At 49.1% G+C, this 21,180-nt stretch overlaps 1 protein-coding gene across 1 annotated transcript in view; it reads left to right on the forward strand.

Annotated features, from left to right (window-relative positions):
• Positions 1–21,180, forward strand: part of UHRF1 (ubiquitin like with PHD and ring finger domains 1) — a 499,879-nt gene that overhangs the window by 204,900 nt on the left and 273,799 nt on the right. The window contains exon 8 of the mRNA XM_029614586.1: positions 2,155–2,275. Coding sequence (XP_029470446.1) covers positions 2,155–2,275 — 121 coding nt within the window. The remainder of the gene's footprint in view (positions 1–2,154; positions 2,276–21,180) is intronic.

Below are 21,180 nucleotides of genomic sequence, written 5' to 3' on the forward strand. Positions count from 1 at the left end.
CAGCCTAACCTGGTGGCTCGACCTGTATCATTTGCTTCGAGGAGTAGAGCTCGAGGTTCCACAATGGGTACTCGTTACAACAGACGCCAGCCTTACCGGCTGGGGCCAGTGTGCGGTCGGCACTCGACGCAGGGTCAGTGGACACCAGAACAGGCAACTGGCCAATCCACCGTCTAGAGACAAGAGCGGTCCGTCTTGTGCTGCAGCGTTTTCTGCTCCTAGTGCAAGGCCGAGCAGCCCAGATCCTCTCCGACAACGCCACGACTTTGACTTACATCAATCGTCGGGGAAACAAATCTCCATGTGACTCGAGAGACGAACAAGCTGCTGCCGTGGGCGGAACTCCACCTGTCTCATCTGGCGGCGTCCTACATTGCAGGGGTGGACAATGTTCAGGTGGCTTTTTTTAAGTCGCCAGCACTTAAATCCCAGAGAATGGGAACAGTCCCAGAGGCAGTCCCCATCTGGATCTGATGGCCACGCAAAGGCTCCGTGCTTTTTCAGCTGCAGAAGGGAGCATGGAGCAGAAGGCATCGATGCCCTAGCCTTCCTGTGGCCGAGTAACATCCTACGTTCCGTGTTCCCGCCTTGGTTCCTGGTGGGAAAGTGCTCCGAAGAATAGAGGGTCACCAGGGGCCCGTGAGCTGAGGAGCGAGGGTATCCAGTGGCTGTTATCTCCACTCTTCTCAAGGCTAGGAAGCCTTCCACCTCCAGGTCCTATGTCTGAGCTTGGAAAGTGTTTGAGGCTTGCTGCCAGTCCTTGCGACCATAGCCCAGATCTGGTCATTCTAACAGCGAGGGCTGGAGAGGAGATTAGCTTACAATTTTCTCTGAGTTCAGGTGGTGGACTTGGGTGCTCTAGTTCATCATTGGGATGGCCTTCCTCTTGCGACACACCCGGATGCGGTCCGGTTCTTGAAGGGAGTAAATCATGTGAAACACTGATTCGCAATTTTTGCTCCTCGGGGAGTTTTGATTTTGATCCTTTGTATTCTTGGCGGGCCACCCTTTGAACCGCTGTAGAGCGCTACTCTCAAGGACCTGACTCTTGAGACAGTTTTCCTTGGTTGCCATCTGTTCCACTCGCAGAATCTCGGAGCTGCAGGCCTTGTCATGTAGTGAGCCTTATCTCCGCTCTACGGATCCCAGAGTATCCTCAGGTATCGTACCATCTTTCCTTCCAAAGGTGGTCTCGTCTTTTCATCTCAATCAGTTGGTGGAACTGCCATCATTCCAGGATGAGGATTCCAAGGAGCTCAGGCACCTAGATGTCAAGTGAGTCCTCCTTTGATTTCTGGAGGTTACTAACTACTTCCTCTTATCAGATCATCTTTTGTCTTCTGGAGTGGTCCCAAGAAGGGGAACTAGGCTTCAATGACCACCATTGCCCGATGGATGAAGGAAGCAATCTCTACCGTGTATGTTGGTGCTGGGCATTAGCCCCCAGATGGTATTAAAGCTAATTCTTTCCGAGCTCATGCAGCTTCCTGGGCAGAAAGAAGAGCGGTCTCTCTGCAGGAATTTTGCCGAGCGGCCTCTTGGAAGTCTTTGCGCATCTCTATCGCTTGCATCTGCAATCAACAACATCTGGTTCTTTTGGGGCTCAGGTCATTTGAGCTGGGATATCAGTGGCCCACCCTATTTAAGGGAAGCTTTGGTTCATCCCATGGTCTGGACTGATGCTGGTACATACAAGGAAAAGAAAATTATTTCCTTACCTGCTAATTTTCGTTCCTGTAGTACCATGGATCAGTCCAGATGCCCACCCTAAGGATTTTGCAGTTTTTTCTTTGGGTTGATCCTTCAGCTCGACTGTGTAATCATTTCAGGACCTGTTTAGGACTGACTGAGAGTTCACATTGCAAGTTTGCCTATTCAGATTTACAGTTTGTTCAATTTAGTCGATATTCATTTTTGTTTTGATCCATCCAAGGGGTTTTTCTTTGTTGCTTGGATATTCTTAATACTGAAGGTTTACAGAGGGCGCACCAGTCATGAGGGACCGCCCTCTCAGTTTTTGCTCTGACTCCATCTGCTGGAAGGGGGACATAACCCACGGTCTGGACTGATCCATGGTACTACAGGAATGAAAATTAGCAGGTAAGGAAATAATTTTCTTTTAAGTCTTGACTGGTTTGGAATTCTGGCAGGTATTGTCCCTGATTGTCGGATTGATACTAGTGAAGTGGTTTTAGCTGGAGAGAAGTTGAAAGAAAGTAAAAAGAAGGCAAAGATGGCATCTGCAAGCTCGTCATCCCAGAGGGACTGGGGCAAGGTGTGTAGCCAATTTTTCTTTATCATTCAACTAGAGCATGGCTTTGCTCCCCTACCAGCAAATGAAGGCAGAGCGAGATACTGTTTTGATGATGGCCTCCTTTATACGGCAGATTACTACATGTAACTAGTCTGTATTTCTGTCTCCAGCAGATGGTAGAAGTGTATTCTTGCAGCTGGAGGTTTTCTGGATAAATTCTCCCAGAAGTTTTGAAGTTTGCCTTCTCACCTTAGTAGAGTAGGGACGAATGGGAGGGTTGTTAGCCCATTACTGACTTGATCCCAATAATTAGGGGAGACAGCCAGTGGCACTGGTTCCCTCCCTCCCCTCCCCCCCCCCCAAAAAAATAAACCCTTTCCTGTACGTACCCGGATCAATCCAGATCCTGGGTTTGCCTCCCCTCCAGCAAATGGAGACAGAGAAAGCTTTGACTGACTCTGTCCTATACCTTGGGGTGCCACCTGCTGTGAGTCAGTATTTCTCTGTCTCCAGCAGATAGTGGAGGTGCAAAATCCTGCAGTCTGTGATAGTTGGTTTTCTTGTCAGAGTAGTTAGGAATTTTATTCAGTGGGGTTTAGTCTGGGATTTTTAAACTTAGGACTGGCCCTTTAAGAAATTTAAAAAAAAAAAAAAAATTGTCTAAATTTTTCTGACTAGACGCTTCACTGCCTCCTAGGAGGGTAGTGAGGTCCTGAAGGGACTATCCCCTCTGGTGCTGAGGCCACCGGATTTGGGGGAGGTTTTAGGCCCATCCTGGCTAGGGTGATACCGGGGGAGCCTGGCTCACTCACCCTCTTCAGAACAGGTACCGCGGAGAGCGCTCAGGTAAAAAAAAAAAAAAAAAAAAAACCAAACAAAAAACAACCCGTTAGCATTAATTGCAGTTTCCCGAGAGGGCAGTACTCGGCAGCACCATTCGTTATCTCCTTGGCGGGGGGGGGGGGAATGGGTTATTTTTTTCCTTGCTCTCTTGCGTCGTTTATTTTTTTCGCTGGATGCTGCGTGTGTGGGGATGCGAGCTCGCGGTTCTCATAGGAGAGTCTCTGCTCCGTGTGCCTCCCCTTTTATCGCTGGATGCCGTGTGTATGGGGATGCGCGCTTGCAGTTCTCACGGGAGAGTCTCTGCTCCGCGAACCTCCCTGGGGGGGAAGGGCACATCAGTTTTAGCAGCAAAGGAAGCGTCTCGGCCGGTTTGCGCAGCACCCGAAGTCCTGGCGTGGCAGCTCTCCTCCTTCTCTGCACCCGTTTAGGTGCAGTGCAGGAACGGAGGCCATTTTAGGCCACCCATTCGCGCAGCAATGCAGCGGGCCATGCGGATCCTCCTCCCTTGTCACCGCAACAGGCAGTCCCTGAGGGGGGCGGGGTGGGGGCTACAGGCTCCATGAGGAGGGCCTCTAGGAGGCCAGGATGTTTACCAGGTTCCTGCACAAGGCCTATTAGTCGCAAGAAAGGGCGTAAGAAACGCCAGGGAAGTAGTTGCGCAGGTCCCGAGGGGCCTGGAGCTCCAAACGCTCAAGACCAGGTGACTTTGCTTCCGATCCGGTGCCAAAGCATTTTCTCCGATCTGGGCCAGCTCACCCTTAGGATACCACTTCAGCTGCCTCTGATCAGAACCACCTGGATCCCCGGAACAAGTCCTTGCCGGATGTGGATCTCAGGGAGGATCTGGTCAGTGAGCTGGTTCAGTGCCTTACATAGAGGACGGGGATGATCCCAAAGTGGTCCACCTTTTTCGGAGGGAGGAGCTTAGTCCCCTGATCCCGGCGGTATTAGCGGAATTGGGCCTTGCGGCTCGGCAGCAGGACTCCCGGATGGGAGATATAGATCCGATTTTGCTGGGACTGAGGAGACAGACTGCGTCTTTTTCCTTCCATCTTTCTCTCACTGACATCTTGTACCATGAGTGGAACACCCCTGAATTGGGCCTGAAGGTAGGCAAGGCCATGGAAAAGTTGTATCCGATACCGGAGGAGGCTTTGGAAGTCTTGAAGCTCCCCAAGGTTGATGCCGTTGTATCAGCGGTCACGAAGAGGACAACTATTCTGGTAACGGGAGCCACGGCACTTAAGGATCTGCAGGATCGTAAATTGGAAGTGCAGCTCAAGCGAATCTTTGAGGTGTCCGCACTAGGGGTGCGGGCGGCTATGTGCAGCAGCTTGGCCTTGCGAGCAGGGCTGCGTTGGGTTCAGTCCTTGCAGAACAATTCTTCCCTCTCTGACGAAGAGGTGGTGCAAGCCGGCGCTTAGAGGCTACGGTAGCCTACAGCGCGGATGCTTTATATGACCTTCTAAGGACTTCGGCTCGCTCCATGGTGTCGGCAGTGTCGGCTTGCAGACCTCTGGTTAAGAAATTGGTCGGCTCTGCCCTTTAAGGGTAAATTGCTTTTTGGTAAGGACTTGGAAGATATGATACAGTTCTTAGGAGAGCAAGATTCATAAATTGCCAGAGATCACCCTAGAGCTTGGATTTCCTTCTCTTCACACGCTTGTTTTCGGTCAGGTTGGAGATTCCTTTCTTCTCGTCCATCGGGTGCTCCGGTCAGTCTAGCGGTGGACGGCCCTCTACGATTTCGGGATCTACCATACCTTCTGTCAGGGACCTGTTTGTTTGGAAGAGGCTGGGTGCTTTTGTCTAGTGGCATGGCTTTTGAGAGGCGCCGGTTGAAGAGCAAGGGTTGTTTAGACGTGGTGGTGGCTACTCCCCTGTGTTCTCGTAAACCCTTCACCTCCTTGGCATACATATGGGTGTGGAGAGTTTGTCTTGGTGTGTGGATCAACACTTAGATCCAGTGCAGACTTCGGTTTCGGACATCTTGTCTTTTTTGCAAGCTGGCTTGACAAAAGGATTGTCCTGTGGTTCCTTAAGGGTTCAGGTGGCAGTCCTTGGTTGTTTTCGAGGTAAGTTATGTGGAGCGGCTTTGGCGGCACATCCGGATGTCGGGCATTTTCTCCGGGGAGCGAAACATTTGCGTCCTCCGTTTAGGAGCCCTTGTCCTTGGAATTTGAATTTGGTGCTCAGGGCTCTGTGCGCCGCGCCCTTTGAACCCATCAAACGTGCATCTTTGAAGGATCTTACGTTGAAGGTAGTTTTCCTCATGACTATTTCTTTGGCGCGCAGAATATCGGAGCTTCAAGCTTTATCCTGCAGAGAACCTTTTCTTAGGATTTCCGAAGCGGGAGTTTCTTTAAGAACCGTGCCTTCCTTTCTACTCAGTCATTTCCTCCTTTCATCTGAATCAGAGGAACTTCCGTCCTTTCCTGATATAGATCGTTCAGATCCATCTTACAGGGATCTCAGGAGATTGGATGTGCGACGTGTACTGTTGCGTTATCTTGAGGTTACCAACAGTTTCCGTATGTCAGATCATTTGTTTGTTCTATGGAGTGGTCATCGAAGAGATCATAAGGTATCCCGGGCTCAGTGGTTGGAGACCATCAGGTCAGCTTATCTTCTGGCTCGTCGGGATCTACCGGTAGGTTTGAGGGCTCATTCCACTCTGTCGCAAGCCACGTCGTGGGCGGAGTGTCAATAAGTCTCTCCACAGGAGATTTGTAGGGCGGCGACTTGGAAGTCGTTACACACTTTCGCTCGTCATTACCGTTTGGATTCTCCGATGCTCCGTCATTACCGTTTTGGTGTGCTCCGAGCGGGACTCTCTGGGTCCCACACCGAGTAAGGCAGCTCTGGTACATTCCAGGGTCTGGACTGATCCAGGTATGTACAGGGAAAGGAAAATTGGTTCTTACTTGCTAATTTTCGTTCCTGTAGTACCACGGATCAGTCCAGAGGCCCGCCCAATTTCTGTGTATAGCTATTTGTTAGGAGAGTCTGCTCAATCACTGTTTTGGTGTGTACGCTGCTATTAAAGTGCTATTGGTCTTCACTGTCCCTTTGTTCATTATCGGTTCCTTGGGACTGTGCTTCCACTTAAGGTTTGTGAGTGGGAAGTATGATATGGGGTTTAGTTAGTTATGTTTGTTAAAATTCTGCTTTGATATCGTACAATACTGATGGACTGCAGGTGGCACCCCAAGGTATAGGGCAGAGTCAGTCAAAGATTTGTCTCCATCTGCTGGAGGGGAGGCAAAACCCAGGGTCTGGACTGATCCGTGGTAGTACAGGAATGAAAATTAGCAGGTAAGAACAAATTTTCCTTTGTTTAGTGGTACTTTGTTTAGAATGTGGAAAGGTGTACAACACCTTGAAGGACCAAGAGGTGATAGGAGGATTCTCTTAAGTACTTTTTGTGTTAAGTGTGTGACGATTTAAGGTTTAAAAAAGATGATATAAAATCTTTTGGGGAGGCTAAACAGGTAGCCTTGCCGGGCTCTATTATTTCAGCTTTGACTTGGTCGGCTCTTTTGGGAGTATTTGGGGGAAGGAGGTAAGATTTTGCCAGGGCTGTTTTTCAGTGGGCAGCTTTCCCTCCTAAGCAGGACTTCTCTCACAGAGCATGGGAAGCGCTGTATCACTTGAGGCAGCCCCTGCTGCAGTATCTGTGGTGGGGCTCTGTAAGAGCTGTGCCGGAAGGGTGAGAGAAGAGGAGCAGGAGTGTGCAGAGGACCATGAAGGCTTAAGCTCTTCCTGGTGTAAGGCCTGCCAGGAGGGACCCAGCAAAGAAAGTTGAAGGGGACCAGAAGGCTCATCTGCATTCTGCTCCCAGCATCCCCCGGGAGATGAGTCCAGAGGAAGCAATCCAGGGATTGAATTCCACAACTCCAGCTTCCAGAGGCCCTGCACCCTTTACTGAAGATCAATTTAATGATGGTTAAAGAGGATTGGTAAGTATAGCTTTGGGAAATCTTTGGACTTATAAAAGTTTGGAGAAAGGCAAAATAGTGGGATATATTCTTTGGAGTTTCTGTGTGTTTGAGGAAATAAGCAAGCCCAGAGAGAGTTAATTCTAGTGTCTTTCCCACCCACTCAACCCTTGATTTTTAGGCAAGAGACACTTTCTCATTAAAAAATCAATCAGGCTCTTATCTAAATCATACTATTGTACCAGCCCTTATTGAAAGTTTAATCATCCCCTTGTAGGACACTTAACTGATTAATTAGTAAATTAACCTGTAAATTTAAAGTTACTCCAATTCCAACTTCCCTTAGGGGCTGATGCAATATAAAGTGCAGAAAGCGGGCGCTGAAAGGTCAGCGCCTGCTTTCCTAATGTGCACATGATGCCCGCAAGGGGGGCGCCATGCAATATCCAAATTAGGGGGTCGCGCTAGGGTCGCTTGCGTGGTAACAGTCTGTCGCCGACACCATTCTGGACATTGGTGACAACTTCCTTGGTGCTGGAGAATGACCGGGCCGAGCACAGAGGGAAACATCGTCGCTGGCACTGATGTGGTTCCGCATTTGATGTTGGCACTGATACCGCACCGGCATTAATGTCCATTGCGTCAGTTGCGAAGCGGGCCCGGGTACAAGAGTCTCTATGCTCCTCTGCACCAGAGGCGTTCCCCCATAGAACCAGTGCCAGGTACTGAGCCACCACAGATTCATGTGGAAGTGCCAGTAACGCCTAGCCTGTCTCCCCCTGTAGCTGCGCTACCTATACCAGCTTCCAGGGAGGACCTGGATGTCTTCGTCCATCAGGCTGTCATCGATGCCTTCCGGAATCTACTAACACTGGAGCCATCGATGTTTGCACCATTGTGGCACCGCCCCGTTGTGGCACCTACTAACGACAGCCTAAGTCATCAACGCCGATTTGTCCTTCTGAGCCTCCACGGACCCCTATACCTATCTCGGGATCCTCGAGGGGCGATGGGCACTCTAATCCCACTTCGGCATTGATCCTATTGAGACCTAAGTTAAGGATGTGCCTGAAACCATCCCTTTCGACCCTGGTCACTAAAAAGGACCAGAGGTTTCGGGAGGTTCTAGGTCGTAATATCTTCCAAGAACCATATTGGTGACACATATTGCAATTTACCAGCTATGTTTGATACAACACCAAGGGACCCTATCAAACATAGCTGGTAAATTGCATTATGGCCTCCGATTTACGGCCCGAAGTCCAAGATAATCTAGATGACCTGCCATGCACCGCAGATAATCTCTTCGTGCACAAGCTCCAGCAGACAGTGGCTCAATTGCAAGACCGCAGCGAGATCCTGTAATAGCTCTCTACGTTTCTTGCAAATTCTCCCTCCTTGGCTAGAAAACCAGCGAGGAGGGATGCTAGAATGACCTTTTACCACTCACGCTCCCGGGTGAAACCAACTGGTATCCAGATAACACCAGCTCCGCCAGTTGGGCAGGCTCCTGGATTTTTCTACTTTGCCAGAGAACAGAAAGGTCCACCCCACTGAGGACCAGGGCTCGGGATACCGTTCCCCAGACACAACAAGGCAGAGGTTTTTAATCCTGCTATTTCCTACTTTCAAAGAAAATAGGTGACCCCGCCCATCCTGAACCTCACAAATCTCAATTTCTTCAGAAAGAAAAGTTCAGAATGGTGTCTTTGCACCATGCTTCCCTTACTACAAGGGGGTTGCCTCTATTCTCTGGACTTTCTATATGCTTCATAGTGAGTCAATAACATTTTCAATACCAAGTTCTGCCATTCGAAAACTTGTTTTTCACTAAATACCTAGCAGTGACTGCCGTTCGTTTACAAAGAACAGCATTCACATGTTTCCTTTTCTGGGCGACTTAGGCAGTCAATCCAAACAAGGAGCTCTAAATTCTCTAAGACTCACTACAAATCTAGAGCAGATCTGGGCACTATAGTCGCAACAGCCTTCCTGCCCAACAATTGCGCAGACATCCTATCAAATTGTCCACATCTCTGTGCGCATGCAACATTGCTGGGCCACATGATTCCACAATCCACGTCACTCCTATGGTCAGACTAGCCATGAGAAGAACTCAGTGTATTTTAAAATTTCAGTGGCTCTAAGCCGTTCCACTGCTTTCATCCCTGCTCCATATCACCAATCCAGTACCAAATCCTCAGATGATCTTGGCCACGGTCACATCCAACTTGGGTTGGAGAACTCGTATCAATACCCTCCAAACCCAAAATGCGTCTACTCCGATCCATAAAAGTCTTAAATCAACTTCCTGGAGCTTCAAGCCATGCGTTATGCCCTTTATGCCTTCAAACACTGCCTCTCACACAACTTTGTGGATATAGACAGACAACATAGTAGCAATGTGGTACTCGAACAAACAGGGTCGCACAGGCTATCTGCTCTGCCAGGAAGCCGTGCAGTTCTGGGCCTGGGCCCTTGTACACTCCATGCATCTCTGGGCCACTTATCCAACAGGCATACTGAACATACTAACAGACCATCTCAATCGATGTCTCCATCCCCACAAGTGGTCTCTGAATCCATGTGTAGCGAGCAAAATCTTCTAGCACTGAGGTCAACCAACTTTCAACCTCTTGCGTCCGAATTGAACCACAGAATGGACAAATTCTGCTCTCTACACAGGCATACAAATGTGTTAGCCATGGGCGCCATTGCTCGCCCCTCTAACAAAGGCCTTCTATAGGCGTCTCTTCCGATATCGCTCATAGCCAAAACTCTTGTGAAGCTACAGCAGTACAGGTTTTCAATGATTCTCATAAACCCCGTACTGGCCCTCGACAAGTATGCTTTCCCATACTTCTCAACTTATCACTCCAGAAACCAATTCGCCTGCCCACAGGCCAATCTCATAACACAGACTCACTGATATTCTCAGGTACTTGCAGCTTCACGTCAACCTTCCACACGTAAATCTTACCATTCAAAATGGACAAGATTTACCAAATGACGTGCACAAAAAGGTAGTGGCCCCTTTTTTCCTGCCCCACTCCATCTCTATTGGGCTATCTAGGATACCTTTCAGATTCTGGTCCCCAGACATCCTCTGCACGGGTACACCTCAGTTCCATCTCAGCGTACCCACCAGGGAGTAGGGATTGCCCTGTAACAGCTCCAACCCCTTATGAGTCGTCTTATCATGGGTTTTCTACAACTAAGCCTCTTCTACGATCACCGATTATGGAATGAGGCCTAAATGTAGTGCTTACAAGGCTCAGGCGTTCCCAGTTTGAGCCTTTGCATTTCCTATAAACATTAAATTTTCTAATATGGAAAATTATTTTTCTCGTATCCATCATCTCTGCTAAAAGGGTCAGTGAGTTACAAGCCCTTGTTGCATTACTCACCCGGCACTAGGTTCCTTCATACTCACCCTAAATTTCTTCTTAAGGTGGACACAGTCTACAGTCTGCCCACTCTTTCCCAAGGCCTTCACTCTCACTAGGTGAGAAGGTGTTGCACACCTTAGACTGTAAAGCGTGCACTTGCATTCTACCTAGACGCACTGCACTCCATACAAAATCCACCCCAACCTCTTGCTGCTTTGACAAAGACAGGCTACGAGTTCCAGTGGGCAAACAAATTCTCTCCAACTAGCTAGCAGACTGTATCCAATTCTGCTATGAGAAAGCAGGCCTTCTTCTCCAGAGGTGAGTGCAGGCACATTTTGTAAGGGCCATGGCAACATCGTACCACACTATTGTTCAGTATCAATTGCTGACACCTGCTAGGCTGCTGACATGGAGCTCTCTTCAGACATTTGCAGCCCTTTACTGCTTAGATAAGGAAGTCAGTCAAGACTCTGCCTTTGGCTAATCTGTCTTGCCAAAGCTTTGTTCCAGTATAATCCCCAATGCTTCCACAACCACCTGCTGTGATTTCAGGCTGCCTCATCATTGCCAATAGCACCCCAATTATTGTGCCTGCTGCACAAGTTGTCTGCTATTGGCCTGTTATGAGTCAGCCTGTAGCTTGCTAATCACCCATATGTGAGGACTACCATCCTGCTGTCCTGGGAGAAAGCAGAGTTGCTTACCTGTAACAGGTGTTCTCCCAGGACAGCATGATGTAGTCCTCACGAAACCCACCCACCACCCCGCGGAGTTGGGTTCGCTTACGTTTTTTTTATTTTTTGCTCGCACTTTTTTGCTACAAACGAGACTGAAAGGAGACCCCTGTGGACACAGGGATCATGGCATGCTAGGGCTCCATCCAGTGATGTCACCACATGTGAGTGGACTACATCCTGCTGTGCGGGGAGAGAAACCTGTTACAGGTAAGCAACTCTGCTTTAGAAATGTAGATTAGCAAGGTGGCTGGTGGATGTGAGGACCACCTGGTAACTGCCTGCTTGATGCAAAGGGGCAGGACCTCACGCATCACCTAGATAGGATTATAGATAGTGCTGGGAAGGGGCCAGCTGTCGTGGTACATGTGGGCACCAATGACATAGGAAAATGTGGGAGAGAGGTTCTGGAAGCCAATTCAGGATTTTAGGTAGAAAGCTGAAATCCAGAACCTCCAGGGTGGCATTCTGAAATGCTTCCTGTTCCACATGCAGGTCCTCAGAGGCAGGGCAGAGTTCCAGAGTTTCAATGCATGGATGAGACGATGGTGCAGGGAAGAGGGATTCAGTTTGTAAGGAACTGGGGAAACCTTTGGGGAAGGGGAGACTTTTCCGAAAGGATGGGCTTCACCTTAACCAGAGTGGAACCAAGTTGCTGGCACTATCCTTTAAAAAGGAGAGAGAGCAAGCTTTTAAATTAGAGCAAGGGGGAAAAGCTGACAGTTATTCAGCAGTGCATGATTTGGAGGATACTAATGAAACAGGTGAGTTAGGGCATCACAACAGAGAGGTTCCTATAAAAGCAATGTAGTCCATGTGCCTATATTCATTTATTTATTTATTTAACATTTTTATATACCGGGATTCTTGCGAATTTGCATATTGTCTCGGTTTACATTGTAACTGAAACAAGCATTGAGAGAAGCTAATTACATAGAACAGGGCATAAACTTGGTACCAGTATACGTGGGGAAAGAAAATGGAACATAATAGAAAAGGGTAATAAAAACGGAACTTTATCTTATTATAAAATGTGATATTATAAGTTTGGTTTAAGAGTCTTATTTGGCCTGTTGGCTAGTGTGGTGGTGTTGAGGTTATATTGCTATCATAATTGGAACGCTTGCTCGAAAAGCCAGGTTTTTAGTCTCTTTTTGAAGTTGATTGGGCATTGTTCTGTCCTGAGAGCTGTAGAGAGTTCCATTGTGTTGGACCTGCTGCAGAAATGGAACGTCTGCTTAGAGAAGATTTGTAGTGTGTAGTTAGGAGAGTGTTTTTGTAAGCTGTTTCTCATTGGTCGGTTGGTAGATGAAATTGAAGTGGAATGTTGAGATCCAGAGGAATGAGATTGTGGATGGTTTTGTGAACGATTGTTAGGTTTTGCTATAAGATTCTGTACTTTATTGGGAGCCAATGTAGGTTCTTAAGATGGGGGTAATATGGTCTCTCTTGTTGGTCTTAGTCAGTATCCTGGCTGCGGAATTTTGCAGAATTTGAAGGGGGTTTAAGGGTATTAGCTGGAATGCCGATAGCAGAGAATTGCAATAATCTATTTTAGAGAAGATGATTGCTTGGAGAACTGATCGGTAATCTTGGAAGTGTAAGAGTGGTCTGAGTCCATTTAAGTGACTTGCATTTAAGAAGCCCCTCCTTAGCGGTGTTGTTGACGAATCTCTTTAGGTTTAGTTGATCGTCCATGATGACTCTGAGATTTCTCACTTGGGTAGAAAAGGATGGTTGATTTATTTGGTTCGAGTTTGTCCTATATGTAAAAAATCACCTGAGCTAAAGATTTCCAAATTATCCCTATCAACTGATAAATACAAACAAAAAAGGCACTTTCCTGAACATACCCAGATCAGTCCAGACAAGTGGGTTTTATTCATCCCTACCAGCAGATAGAGGTGGAGAACAAAACTTTGGACATTGCCATATATCAGAGAGTGCCCACTTTGCAGTCCCTCAGTATTTCTCTACCTTCCAGCAGATGGTAGAGGTGCTAAACCTGCAGTCCTGACTGATTAGGATTTTTTTGGAGGACTCTGCTCCCCGAGAGTGCCAGATTCCTGTGGAGGGCCATCTCTCGGGTTGAGCCGGGCGAACGGGGGTAGGATACCCCTGCCAGGTTTTAGCCTGGGACAACTGACAGCCAGGGGGACTAGTTCCCTCAGTGGGGCTCGAATCCCCCTCCACCTGCCAGTTGAGATTCAGGGAAGTATCCCCCTGTTAATATTATTGCCTTTGCTTGTGCTGAATTTTGGTTGTCTTTAAAAAAAAAAAAAAAAAAAAAAAAAAAAAAAATAAATTTCCCAGTACGTACCAGGATCAGTCCAGACTGGATTATGCCTCCCTTCCAGCAGATGGAGTCGGAGAAAAGCTGAAAAGCACCCCCTACATAACCTGGTGTGCCACCTGCGATCCTTCAGTATTCTCTGACTCCAGCAGATGAGAGGATGTCATAACCTACAGTCCTGATCCTTAAAGAAGTCTATTGATTAATTACTAAGTGTTTTTCTATTTGAATATTCCTTTGACTAGATCAACATACTGTATGTTTAAAAAAATATAGAAACGGGGGAAAGTGTGCTGAGCACCCACTAAGGGCAGGAAGGCTGGGCACTGCCCTATGGCCTCTATACCTGGAGACTTGTTACTTTACCCGGTGAGTTTGGGGGAGATTTACCGGTGGGCCGGTCCCTCTCCCCCCATCCTATACAGGTCCAGAGAAGGTGTTATTCCTCTGGTGGGAGCTAATGACTGTACAGTGAATGCAGGGACGGTAATTCCCCTGCTTGGTGGCTGAGTTAAAAAAAAAAAAAAAAAAAAAAAAAAAAAAAGTTTTAAAATAGAAACGGGTAGATTTTAAATTATTCTCTACCTTTTTTAATCAGCCCTAGCCTGCCGATTTTCTTCTGGGCCTCCGGAAGGGGTGGATTTCTCCACCTAGCTGACATTGCATTTTTCGTGCGTTTTCCATGCCGCGTGGGTCACGTTGTGAAGCTTGTGGGGAGCCGGCTCTGCAGCTCTCCCGCGAAGGCCTCTGCTCCCAATATATTCCTGGGGACGAGGGGCCTTCGCAGCGGCCGAATCCAGGGCAAAAGTCGGCTCTTCCGCGATCGTGCGGTTTGGGGAGCAGTCAGGTGGCTCGGAGGCAGAGGCCTGCCCCTTCCCCGCTCAGAGTGGCAACGGCGGCCATCTTGCCTGCCTCTGGTCCCGATGTGCAGGACTCGGAGGGAGGAGATCTCCCTCCGCTTTCCCCATCTTCACTCAGCCTGACTTAGCTCCTCCGTTAGCATTGCCTCTGGACTCAGCTCCTCCCGCGGGGGCGGACCCCTTAAAGCGGCAGCACCCATTTTCTTAGCAGTTGTATTTCTGCTCCACAAGGCATATTGGGAAGTCTGAGGCTGACTGGGAAACGCAGTCACCCCCTCCGGCTGAGGACAGGGGAGTGCGGAACACGACCCTCCCCATCCAGTCCTGATGAAGGGCTCCCATTACCCCCCCGGATCCTGTGATCTAGGACCCCTCCTCAGTGGATATGAGTGATGATGTAGATAGTGCCGCTCTGGTGGAGGGTGATGATCCACAGGTGCTACAGTTGTTCCGCAAGGAGGAACTGGATCCTTTAATTCCGCATGTCGTACAGGAACTGGATATTCCGGCTCCGGAGCCGGTGGCGGATTCTTCCTCTGGGGATCCAGTTTTATCGGGCTTGCGATTTCCCCCTCAAACCTTTCCATTTCATCTGAAGCTTTTTCAGATTGTCATGGGAATGGGATACTCCAAAGCCTGTTTGCGGGTTAGCAGAGCTATGGAACGCTTTACCCGCTACGGATGAGTTCACTGGATCTTCTCAAGATTCCTAAGGTAGACTCGGCTGTCACGGTCATAGCAGCTCTCAAGGATCTCCAGGATAGGAAGCTGGAAGTTCTACCCAAATGAATATTTGAGGTATCAGCGCTTGGAGTGAGGGCAGCCCTCTGTAACAGCCTTAAGCAGAGAGCTACCCTCTGCTGGATTCAGCAATTGTTCACAACTCAGGCTCTTCCTCCGGGGGAGGCTGAATAAGCGAACTGCATGTAATCAGCAGTTGCCTATACGGCTGATGCATTGTACAATCTTCTCCATACTTCTGCTCATACTATGTCTTCGGCAGCTTCAGCAAGAAGGCTTCTGTGGCTCGTAACTGGTTGGCTGATGTTCTAAGTCTCAGCTGGGGATCCGTTTCTTTCAAGGGGAAGCTGTTGAGATGAGCTGGAACAACTTATTAAAACCTTGGGGGACAACAAGGTTTACAAGCTGCCTGGGGACAAACCCAGATCTTCTCGCCCTTTTGGCACGTTCAGAGATCATTTTCGGGGTCAGCGCCATTTACGTACAAGTAGAGGTTCCTCCTTGGCAGACGTCGGTGAGGTCCCAGGCCGGCACCATTCCTTTCGTGGTAGGAGGCCCCAGCGTGACGGAGCCTCTCACGGTTTTGCCTCCAACAAAGCTCCCCAATGAAGGTGCGCCAGCCATTTCCTCCGTTCCGGAGATCAGGGGGTGACTCTCCCTGTTTCGCGGGGAATGGGTCAAGGTCCCATCGGACCAGTGGGTTCTCGATATTATAAATCGCGGTGTATGCTTTGGAATTTGCTCGCCCACTTCGGGATCTCTTTCTGGTGTCACCTTGCTGGTCTCAGGCAAAACAGGCGGTTCTTCAAACTTTATCTCTGTTAAAGACCCTGGGGGTGATTGTCTCAGTGCCACAGGCCGAGCGTCGGACCAGTTCATATTCCATTTACTTTAGTCCCCAAGAAGGAGGGCTCATTCCAACCGATATTGGATTTAAAAAAGGTCAACAAAGCGTTGCGATTCCCTCTGTTTCGGATGGAGACATTGAGGTCCGTCATTGCGGCTGTCCACAAAGGTGAGTTTTTGGCTTCTTTGGATCTGATGGAAGCTTACCTTCACATAGGAATCCGCGAACACCATCAGGTTTCTGCGGTTCATGGTCTTGGGGGAACATTATCAGTTTTGCGCCATACCATTCGGGCTGGTGCCGGCTCCACGAGTTTTCACCAAGGTGATGGTGGTAGTGGCAGCGTGCCTTCGGCGGGAAGGAATTTTAGTTCATTCCTATCTGGACGACTGGCTCATTCGAGCGAAGTCTGAGGAGCTTTGCACGATAGTGGTTCAGTCAGTTTTGCACTGGTTGCATTCGCTAGGCTGGGTAGTCAATTACGCCAAGAGCCAGCTGATCTCGTCTCAAGTATTGGAATTCCTGGGAACATGTTTTGATACATCTTGTGGGCAAGGTTTCCCTGCCTTGGGTGAGGATGGACAAGCTAATGTCCCAAGTCCGACATCTGTTGGCCTTCCTTTGCCCAAGGTGTGGGACTATTTACAAGTTCTTGGTTCTATGGCGTCTACTCTGGAGTTGGTTCCTTGGGCTTTTACTCATGTGAGACCTTTGCAGAGGGCATTGCTCTCCCATTGGGACCCCAAGTCGGAGGAGTTCCACTTGCCCTAGCTACTGCTAGAACCGGCCAGGACAAGCCTAGATTGGTGGTTGGTCCCAGATCACTTGCTTTGGGGAGTGGACCTGGAAAATCCCCAGTGGATAGTCGTGACGACGAATGCCAGCCTCTCCGGTTGGGGGGCAGTCTGTCGGTCGCGATCGGTGCAAGGTCAGTGGATAGCTCAGTTGGCCAAGTGGTCCATAAATCGGTTGGAAACCAGGGCAGTTCACCTAGCGCAGCGCCGTTTTCTTCCGCTGGTCAGACACCGGGCGGTACGGATTCTATCCGACAATGCGACCACCGTGGCTTACATAAACCATCAAGGGGGGGGGGGGGGGTACAGAGTGTCAGCCGGTGGCCACCGAGGCAGACAAGTTGATGGCCTGGGCGGAGCGCAATCTGGCCTGTTTGGCGACATCTCATATAGCTGGAGTGTACAACGTCCAGGTGGATTTTCTCAGTCAAAGACTAGATCCCGGCGAATGGGAACTGTCCGAGAGGTGATGTGACTCGTGACGCTTCGGTGGGGAGTCCCCCGACTAGACTTGATGGCGACTCGATTGAATGCGAAGGCGGCTTCGTTTCTTCAGTCGCAGAAGGGAGCACAGGTCGGAAAGGTGGATGCCTGGTCCTTCCTCCTTGGCCGTTGGTGGGAAAGGTTCCTAAGGTAAATAGAATCCCCCAGGAGCCGGTTATTCTCATGGCTCCGGAGTGGCTGAGGAGGCCGTGGTTCGCAGACCTGATCAACTTGGCGGTAGACTGTCCCTTGCACCTGGGTCATCTATCGAATTTACTTCGGCAGGGTCCAGTATTTTTCGATCAGGCGGCTCGCTTTTGTCTAGCGGCTTGGCTTATGAGAGGAGACAATTAAGGGCTATCCAGAGTCAGTGATTACCACTCTGCTATATGCCCGAAAGACATCTACTTCTCTCACCTATGTTTGGGGGTGGAAGGTTTTTGATTCCTGGTGCCGTGAGTTGAAGGTGTCCCCGCGGCAGGCCACTGTTGTGCACATTCTTGCAGTAAGGCTTAAAGAAAGGATTGGCGTATAGCTCGCTCCGGGTTCAGGTAGCGGGGTTGGGCTGTTTAAGAAGTAAGGTTGATGGTACTTCCATTGCTGGTCATCCGGATGTAGCGCGGTTTTTGAAGGGGGCCAAACACTTACACCTGCCGGTACGCGCGATATGTCCTTCGTGGAGTTTGAATTTGGTTCTCCGTGGGCTTTGCGGTTCTCCTTTTGAGCCTGTAAAACGGGCTACGTTGAAAGATTTAACACTCAAGATGGTGTTTAGCCGAACAGATAGCCAGGAGAGACGAGTTTTGGAACTTCAAGCGTTGTCCTTTAGAGAGCCGTTCTTGCGAATTTCAGACTCTGGAGTTTCGCTTCGGACAGTACCACCTTTTCTGCCAAAGGTGGTATCGGCTTTTCACGTCAACCAGTCAGTTGAGTTACTGGCTTTTTCAGATGTGGATAGGAATTCTCCTCAGGCCCAGGATCTGAGGAGATTGAATGTTTGCCGGATTCTTTTGCGGTACTTAGAGGTGACTAATCCTTTTCGATTGATTATCTTGTCTTATGGAGCGGTCCTAAGAAAGGGGTGTAAGGCTTCTAAGACTACTATTGCCCGATGGTTGAAAGAGGCTATTGCCTCAGCATACATATATCACGGGTTGCAAGTACCGGATGGTCTTAAAGCGCATTCCATCAGGTCACAAGCGGCGTCCTGGGCAGAAAGCCAATGTGTATCGCCCCAAGAAATTTATAGGGCAGCCATTTGGAAATCTTTGCACACGTTTCCTAAGCATTACCGTTTGGACGTCTGGGATCCGAATGTGTATTCTTTCGGCACCAGTGTGCTTTGAGCGGGACTCTCCGGGTCCCCTTCTGTTTTAGGGCAGCTTGGGTACATCCCAGCAGTCTGGACTGATCCTGGTACGTACAGGGAAAAGAAAATTGGTTCTTACCTGCTAATTTTCGTTCCTGTAGTACCAAGGATCAGTCCAGACGCCCGCCCGAGGATATAGTATTCAGGAGAATCCGCTCAGCTACTTGTTTTTTCTCTTTACAGATTTTTAGCGCCTTTGAAGGGTTGCACACACATACTAATACATAGTTTTAAAAAGTTAATATTTTATTTGATCTAGCCATAGGTTGTTAAATTTACTTCATTCTGCTTTGATATTGATTATACTGAAGGATCGCAGGTGGCACACAGGTTATCTAGGGGGTGCTTTTCAGCTTTTCTCTGACTCCATCTGCTGGAAGGGAGGCATAACCCAGCAGTCTGGACTGATCCTTGGTACTACAGGAACGAAAATTAGCAGGTAAGAACCAATTTTCCTTTTGTGAGGCTCAGCAGTGGCAGCTCACTTAGTTTCTGAGCTCCCTGTCAGGCAGCCTCCTCGGGAGGATCGCTGAGGGTTGGCTCTGGAGGCATAGGGCCGTGCATGGAGGGGAGAATCTACACCGGTGGTGCTAAGAGGGAGTCCCCGGCCAGGGGAAGTACCTCCTTCGTGGTTTTTTTCCTGCTGGGGTGATCGCGCGCATGTTTGTCCCTCGGCGGCGGCACTTTTGCGCTAGCGGGATTTTGCAGCGGCAGTGCGCCCTTGCGTCTGACCCGGCGGCAGCAGTGTGGTGTGCCCCTCCCCCACGATTTTTGGCAGGCCATGCTGTTTTTTAGGCCCAATGGCGGACAGGCTACTTGTGGAGGCCTGTGGAGTGTGGTCCGCCTCTCTTAATTCCCTTTTCCTCTGCACGGTTTGTGCAGGGTGGGGGGTGGGGGGGGTGGAGGGAGCTTCTTCCAAGCACTCTAAATCTGAGGTTCTCGCGATCCGCAGCAACATCGGGGGGGGGGGGGGGGGCTGCAGGGTCACTGTTCTGCCCCCATGGGAAGGGGATTTGGATAAAGTGGTTCTTCCCCGGGGCTCTGGGGATTCCCCTCCTCTTGCTCCCGCAGTGCGCCCTCAAGTGGAGGGCCCAGTGGGTTTGGGCCCCAGCAGTCCAGAAGGGCCCTCGGGGGACCCGGGAGGGTTGTCACCCGAGTTTGTCTTCTAGCTTCACAAGGCCTTCCTAGCTCGGGAGGTGGGAAAGTGACGATTTAAGGTAGCACAGCAGACTCCGCTAAGAGGTCAAGGGGGCTCCCTAAGAGTTCCGCGGGCTCACGGCGCCAGTCTCGGGACCTGCCCAGTGCAACTGGACTCAAACTCTGAGGATTCGGATGACCCTCATGGTGAAGGGGGTTTCTCTGTCGGGAGATCTGGATGTGGACCCGGATGAGGGGCACCCCTAGGACCCAGAGGAACCTAATGAAGATCAGGGTGCCTTTGAGGGCCCGAAAGGGGATAGCGATGACCCGTGGGTGATCCACCTCTTCAAGAGGTAGGAGCTTTGCCCGCTTATACCCCAGGTGTTGGAGGAATTGGGGGTTCCCTGTATGTATCCAGATAAGTCCAGACAACCTGTGAGGGAGTCAGTTGGACCGTTAGATGATCGAGGGGTTAAAGGGGCACTTAGAGAAGATAAGGCCATCGCGGAAAGATTAAATGATTTCTTTGCTTTGGTGTTTACTGAAGAGGATGTTGCGGAGGTACCCGTAATGGAGAAGGTTTTCATGGGTAATGATTCAGATCGACTGAATCAAATCACGGTGAACCTAGAAGATGTGGTAGGCCTGATTGACAAACTTGAAGTGTAGTAAAACACCTGGACCGGATGGTATACACCCCAGAGTTCTGAAGGAACTAAAAAATGAAATTTCAGACCGATTAGTAAAAATTTGTAACCTATCATTAAAATCATCCATTGTACCTGAAGACTGGAGGATAGCAAATGTAACCCCAATATTTAAAAAGGGCTCCGGGGGCGATCCGGGAAACTACAGACCAGTTAGCCTGACTTCAGTGCCAGGAAAAAGAGGAAAGTGTTCTAAACATCAAAATCACAGAACATATAGAAAGACATGGTTTAATGGAACAAAGTCAGCATGGCTTTACCCAGGGCAAGTCTTGCCTCACAAATCTGCTTTACTTTTTTGAAGGAGTTAATAAACATGTGGATAAAGGTGAACCAGTAGATATAGTATACTTGGATTTTCAGAAGGCGTTTGACAAAGTTCCTCATGAGAGGCTTCTAGGAAAAGTAAAACGTCATGGGATAGGTGGCGATGTCCTTACGTGGATTGCAAACTGGCTAAAAGACAGGAAACAGAGAGTAGGATTAAATGGACAATTTTCTCAGTGGAAGGGAGTGGACAGTGGAGTGCCTCAGGGATCTGTATTGGGACCCTTACTTTTCAATATATTTATAAATGATCTGGAAAGAAATACGACGAGTGAGATAATCAAATTTGCAGATGACACAAAATTGTTCAGAGTAGTTAAATCACAAGCAGATTGTGATAAATTGCAGGAAGACCTTGTGAGACTGGAAAATTGGGCATCCAAATGGCAGATGAAATTTAATGTGGATAAGTGCAAGGTGATACATATAGGGAAAAATAACCCATGCTATAATTACAC

This window comes from Rhinatrema bivittatum, chromosome 8 (genome assembly GCF_901001135.1).
Source record: "Rhinatrema bivittatum chromosome 8, aRhiBiv1.1, whole genome shotgun sequence".
Taxonomy (NCBI): Eukaryota; Metazoa; Chordata; class Amphibia; order Gymnophiona; family Rhinatrematidae; genus Rhinatrema; species Rhinatrema bivittatum.